The sequence below is a fragment of the Periplaneta americana genome, chromosome 6 (genome assembly GCF_040183065.1).
Source record: "Periplaneta americana isolate PAMFEO1 chromosome 6, P.americana_PAMFEO1_priV1, whole genome shotgun sequence".
NCBI lineage: Eukaryota > Metazoa > Arthropoda > Insecta > Blattodea > Blattidae > Periplaneta > Periplaneta americana.
The window spans coordinates 153,807,176-153,814,454 of NC_091122.1; the positions used below are offsets into that span (position 1 = coordinate 153,807,176).

The following is a 7,279-nucleotide window of genomic DNA, read 5'->3' on the forward strand; positions in this document are numbered from 1 at the left end:
TGCTCAATTACAGTGCGTTTGATTTTTTTTTATCATAGGAGCTACGACATGATAATGTTTAACGGTGCGGCAAATAGATTCCTCGTATGGTAGCTCGGAAACGAAAGACCAAAAATGGAGAACGATATTTCCTACTTAGACTTTATAGATCTTTCACTTCCTAAGACGTAAGCAAAGAGGAGGAGTCACGACTACAGTATAATCTGGAATGAAATAGCGTATCATAATTCTTTACGTTTAGCAGAAGTACTGAAATATATTAGTCAATACTTGAAGCTCAGATATGTAATCTCTTGATTACAAAGTAAGCTACGAAACAATTAATTTCCAAATATTTTGTGAAAACATTTTACATAACCTCATAACACTAAAATATTCTGTGTTACATTCTCTTCTGTCACTTTTCGAATTTCTCTCCGATTTATGAATAATTGCATATAAAATTTAATGTTTACTAATTGTGCGTTTGTTTGCAGACTGAGTACGCCTATTGCTCTAGTCTTTTTGTACAATTTTGTACCACGGGTGTAAGATTCACAAACAATTTACAAATTATACTACCGCAAAATCTTCTTTATTTGGGTGATATGTGATTAGTGATATGAAATTACTTTCAACGAAATTTTATAGCTACATTCATGCAGCAGCCTTGATTAGACCATAAACTACTAATAGTACCCTGTTTATTGAATTTTCACTCAATATATTGGTTTTTAATCTTTTTAAGTACCTGCCATAAGATTTCACCACACGAAGAAACTTTTTTAAAAATAGTTGTTAAATTTTATATTGCAAAATAGTACGTGTATATGTATACTGTAGCACATCTTTTTGAAAGTACATGTCGCACTCTCAGTAAAAGAGTGTCATAACTCGAAAATTGTGACTTGTTACGTCATTCGTTATCTTGTAAAACCAAATGCATTCGTGTGCCGTAACTCATAGTAAGAACCTTATGGTAGGGGTAAGCGAGCTAGCTAGCTTGCAAGTCGAAGCGTAGCGAGGGAGGGAAGCTCCTCAGTCCACTTTTCTTTCCCCTCACGAGCAGGTTAGGTTTCACGATATACCGAACGGCCTATAAAGATATGCTATTTCCTAGTAAAATACTGCTGTAATAGTACATTATGCAACGAGCCTATAATGAAGGTAATTAAGAAGTGAGTATGGATATTTATGAAACGAGCGCAAGCGACTTTCATAATTTTCATACGAGCTTCTTAATTACCATTATAGGCGAGTTTCATACGACTTTTTATGCTCGACCATATTTCTAACTTGATATTATTAATTTTTTAGCAATGTCCCGTATGTTGTGAGATGTGCGCAGACGCGAAAGTATTGATTTTTTCCGAGGAACAGATGTCCACATTGACCTTGCTAGGCCATAATAACCTGCAGAGATAACATTGAAATTAAATTAGACATTGAAAAACGAGATGACAAATTGAAATTATTTGAATATTATTTACAATTAACGCTAATTATTATAGTAACAGAACATAACCTTCTGCGACAGTATTGGATTTCCAGCCTCCGTGACTTTTCGCTAATTCTCTTTCGATTGCATATCCGAGAAAAATCAATACTTGCGGTTTAATAACGGCAGAAAGCTGACCTGTCATTGGCTGAACAGTTGTAACCTGAGTCGTCATTGGCTGAAAGACCTGACCTTTAATGAGTAGGTGTACTTTAATGACATGCATTAAAGGTCTGCTACCAGGTGTATAATTACTACATTTCGGCATGGTCGAGCATAAAATTGTTTAATAAATAGGTACCAAAACCTTTAATAATTTAGGCCTATTTTATTAACAGAATTTCATACCTGCAACCAGTAAAACAGTATTGGAAATTATTTACGAGAGTAATAAGTAATTTTCGACGTATGACAGTATTTAACTGGATGTGCGATGTGTATGTGGCTTGTATGTACCCAAGCAATTTTTAATTTTGAGTGTGTATACATGTGTACGTATCCGTTCCATTTGAATATTACATGCGAAGGGCCTGCCTTTACCTTTTTAGTAAAATTAATATAATAATAATAATAATAATAATAATAATAATAATAATAATAATAATAATAATAATAATATGGTAATTATGATGGTCTTGAAATATCAAAGAAGAAAAAATATCCATAAGATGTCGGAGAATGATTTCCAACAAAAGAAAAATACATATTAAGTAAAATATTTATTAAATAGAGAAATTATTAAACTGAAAAATAAGTAAAAGAGGCTTTAAATTTCTATTATAACGGTACCATTGTTGCGGATGAACCCATTCAGTTGTTAACCAAGATTGAAATTAATGACAACGATTCAACAAATGAGGCGTTCAGAGCTAAATTGGATCAAGTCACAAATTTTCATATATCGAGTTTTATTCATTTTCTGATTATTTATTTGAAGTTGGATCTTTTCCGAGCAGTAATGGATCAAGTCTTAATTCCAAGCATTCGCCGGTAGGTGACATCAGTCACTTTTGGCTTAGATTATATTTGTTCACGATGTTCTGAGCCATAATGGATCAAGTCACCAAAGCGTTGCATCAATTTACATCACAATTATTTAAATTTTATAAATTTAGAATTTGAGAATGGAGCAATAAAATTATTGCTATTGAAATTAGATAATCCACTAGAGCAAGTTAACTTTAAATCCTATTATCTCAAAACTACATCTCATGGACTTGATCTACTTTAGCTCTGAACGCCTCAAATGTTTTAATGTGTTTTATGGCTAACATAATTAAAATCAGTTTACACGCTTCCAACGTAAGTTTTGGCTACTGAATGTTGTTTCTTCACCTAGTTTTAATTTAATTCAGAAATAGGAAAGACGTCTGAAAGAATTTTGCAGTGTGGCAAATTAAAAATTATCAGAAAGACCAAAAACAGTTGGCAAAAATGTTATGAGTATTAAGATAATCATTCCAAAGAAGTCTAGGTATCCTTTCCAATGTTGCTTATATACAACTACAGCTTGCTGACCACATATTTCTCAATGCGTTTCATAAAAATGTATGCGTGCATATGAGTTTCAACTGTTACGCCAAATTAAACCAAACGAATGTGCGTTTAGAAGACAGTTTTGTAATAAAATGTTACTGAAAATAGATGGAAATGGAAATTTCCTCAATTCTGTATGCATCACAGATGAGCAACGTTCCATCTGAATGGTAGTGTGAACAGATATAACTCTAGACTGGGGAAACCAACCGCCTTAACAAATCACTGAACACCAAAGACATACGGAATTGATGCTTGCTAACACATGGAATGAGACAGATTGCCGTTTCGATGCGTGTAGTGTAATTAATTGAACACATATAAAATGTACTACTACGTATAAATAGTTATTTGTGTTACTTGTATGTAAGTTCAGTTTCTATTTATAATTAATATTTTACTTCATATTTATTTTTCGTTTATTGGACACAATTCTGGGACTTTTAGTATTTAAAATACAGTGAAACCTGCCTTTGCGGTCACTTCATTTAAACGGCCACCTGCCCAAAAGGCCAATTTTCTCTGGAACCAATTGGATTTTCCATAAGATCAATACAAATCCTCTCTTCATTTAGCGGCCACCTCATGCTTCGGCCAGCGGCCGGGGTCTCTTTGGATTGGAACCTGACTATAACAGTCACTGTCCAACAAAATTTTTTTTTCACGGATACTGTCTGACCTATTTTTTCGATGGTTAGAGGACAGAGAGCAATATTACGAGTACAACAACTAAGTGTACAACAGTACACCCTCCATATCTTGGGGCTAGTTGGTTAGTTTTATGACTCTTTTGTCACTTTCCACTTCGATCCTGCACAGCCATAAATTCTTACTCGTTTTTAAAGGATTGAAACACGGACGTTTTCTATCGAAAATGTCACAGTATGTTTTAGGTCAGTAGTTAACCATTCGAAATTTTTATATTTTTTTTCCTCCTCTTTCCATCTTTTTCTATTTGGACCAGCTTTTACGAATTTTTCTTCTTTTCATTCAGTTGATTCAGAGGAACTGTGACGTTAGTTTGAGTCTAACAATATATCTAGAGTGGTATTAAGTTTAGAGGTGAGACGAAAAATGATTGAAGAAAGCGAGAAGGGAACATCTGCGAGAAAAATTACAGAAATATTCAAATGTGGAAGGACACAAATACACGGTATAATTAAGATGAAATATTAAAACAATGGGAGGAAAATATGCATGGTGGCCAAAAAAAGAAGAGAGAATCTGTGTTTAGTAATGTGAATGATTTCGTTTACGAATGGTTCAAGTGTGCGAGGGCGAAGAAATTGAGTTTTGAAAAGGCTAGTTGCAAGAATGGAAGAGGCTGACATTAATATGCACGATTCTTGTACGCGCACAGTCCTAAAAAGTCAATGAAATTCAGTACTTTCATGCTGATTCATAAAAAACCGCAACCTTAATTAAGCGGCCACCTGATAAAACGGCCATTTTACAAGGTAACTTCAGATGGCCGCTTTAGACAGGTTTCACTGAATACACTGGGTGCCTTTGTACTAAAGCATGACAGAGGATGCTAATTTGGAACAAAGAACATTCTTTGTTTAACCAATATTTTTTGTATGGAAATTTGTATTTATCTTTTTAAGGGTATAGGTACGTGAAGGACCACAAATATTATCAGAAACTGCAGGCTCTAAATTTATACAATTTTATAAGGAAATGAACTCACAATTGGACAAAAATTACAAGGTACCACAACAAGACTTATTAGAACTTAAATATCTGATAAAAATAAAAAAGGTTACTAATATCATTTTTTAGAATTCACTTTTTACTTTGAATTAAATTTACCAAAATTTGAAAATTTTCACACATTATTTCGTAACTCCACAACCATTAGAGATATAATTCAGAAATTTTGTACACTGATTTAACATGCATTTATGCAAAAGGTAGACTACAATAATCGCCATTTCTTTGAAAATAGAAAAATTAGGTCACAAAACATTATGCAAATTTTAAAATATTTTATATAGGAAAAATAAAAAAAAATAATCGTAATAAAATAAACAACTCTACATGTCTGAGAGTAGTCTACTTTTCAGAAATAAGTGTTTATTACATGCAGGAAAAATATTAAAGATGTCAGAAAGACCATAACAATGTTATGGTTACCAAATGATGTAATTGTAGACTTTTCTTGTTTTTTTTTTTCATACTTTAATAAAACTGGTTTCAATAATATTATTAGTAAGGTTTTTATACTTTTATCAGATATTTAAGTTCTAATAAGTCTTGTTGTGGTACCTTGTAATTTTTGTCCAGTTGTGAGTTCATTTTCTTATAAAATTTTAGAAATTTAGAGCCTGCATTTTCTGATAATATTTGTGGTCGTCCACGTACATATACCCTTAAAACACTCACACTTTAATTCAGTTGGTATACATGTCAGCAAAATTGCTTACTCTTTCGGTCGTATTTCTAGCTGCTGACATTAAGAAATTCTGAATCGAGTCAATATCCTGGCAAAGGTACGTCCACGTGACAAACACGTTAAAGATTATATGATTTCAATTACTTTCTTTATGTGATTAATGGACATCAATGTAAAAAAGAAAAGATAGCACCTACATATTGCAATTTCTGTAAAGTAGTTTCCCATAATGAAATTACTGATAATACGAAAATACAGTATGAAAATATTGGTAGGTACTCTGGATCCTAAAATATTGAAACCTAGTACTCTAGAACCTAAAATATTTGAAACCTAACACGAAGTATATTAACGTTTTTTGCTGAAAATATTGTTCTTTGCCAGATATTATATTAAAGTTACTTAACGTCCTTACACTTTGTATACAAAAAATGATATGTCAGTTTTCTTTAACCGAATGAAAGACATTCAAGATACAGTCATGAATTACTTTTAATTATTGTAAAAATCTGGAGTATAACACTAAACAAAAGTGTTTGTCTTCTCATTCTGTATTCCTATCTATCGCTTTGTACAGTGCTATCCTTTTTAATAAAGACTCACAGGTATCTAACTCCCTATGGGTCACTATCAAAGAAGTGTCTCCCGACTCATGCTGCCCCACTTTTTCTACATGATAAAAAGTAATAGTTTACAAGAAATTTATTTAAAATATCGAGAATGAATAAAAATGGTATTGAGATAAAACAACCATTCCGTAACTCACTTTCAGCGAATTTAATTCGGTAGCCTATATGGGCCTATTATATTTCAGCAATGAAAGAGAAAGGTTTTCAATGGGAAACTTAAAATTTCCAGTCCTATCCCTGTACGTTGCAAAGCTTACTTGATTTTCTTCCTGTTGGTGTCCTGTACCTTGCCTGAGAGGCAATTGTGTAACCTAGTAGCAGCTGTGTTTGTTTTACTCAGAAATATTTACGCTACGTGCTATTCTAATCTATTATCGATTTCAATTTCTGCAGAGGGAGCGAAGCAAATCCTTGTGGTACAGAAAAATTTCTGTCCTCCCCATGTAATTCGATAAGAGTATACACAACATATCAATATATAGGCGAGAATGCTATCTGCTTCATTCTTCAGAGAAGGTAGCAAGAATTAAAATTTGAAAACCTGTGAAACAGAACTGTCGTTTATGTTTTCAACCTTATCGCCTTAGCTCTTAAATCTATTGTTTATGTACATGAATCTGATATAAAGGCGATAATCTGGCTGAATTCTCAGATATTGTCGCAAAGGATGCGTCATTTCCTGAGAGCTTATACAGAGAACAGTTGCTGATGTTTCCTGCAGCTTTTCGTTATCAAATAATTATCTCATTGTTTTTACTGTACATAATTTGAAATTATTAATTGAAATCTCAGATAATGTCGCAAGTGATGCGTCAATTACTGCGAGAGAGAGGAGAGAACAACAGCTGGTGTCTCTCTGCTGCACCTGACTCGTTCAGAAACGATTTGCTCAATGTTCTTGCTCTCAAGAACTCGAGAATTTTGGCTGGATTCCCAGACGTGGCTCATTATTTCACAAACAAGTCCTTGAGTGTGGAGCAGAGTGAGGTATCGCAAGTGTCTGACGCCCCGGCTTCCTCCTCCGCGTCTTTGTTTCCAGAAAACCAAGACGACGACCCCGAACCTCCAGATCCACTTGCAGCTTTGGTGCTGTTCTTAGTTGGAGACACCTTGGAGTTCTGCGGAGACGACGCTACTGGGCTGTCGTTTCCGCTACCTCGTCTGGCCAGGAATACTTCTATAGCACTGCCCAACACCTGAGCATCCACGACGGAACCGCTTTTCCCATCCCAAACAACCTTG

At 33.9% G+C, this 7,279-nt stretch overlaps 1 protein-coding gene across 1 annotated transcript in view; it reads right to left on the reverse strand.

The window, feature by feature from the left end:
• Window positions 1–5,058: 5,058 nt before the first annotated feature.
• Window positions 5,059–7,279, reverse strand: part of LOC138701948 (uncharacterized) — a 492,762-nt gene continuing 490,541 nt past the window's right edge. Inside the window, exons 3-4 of the mRNA XM_069829327.1 lie at window positions 5,726–7,279; window positions 5,059–5,695 (exon numbers count right to left, since the gene is read on the reverse strand). The exon at window positions 5,726–7,279 is cut by the window's right edge and continues 1,388 nt beyond it. Of these exons, the coding sequence (XP_069685428.1) occupies window positions 6,985–7,279 (295 nt within the window). The 3' untranslated portion in view covers window positions 5,059–5,695; window positions 5,726–6,984. The remainder of the gene's footprint in view (window positions 5,696–5,725) is intronic.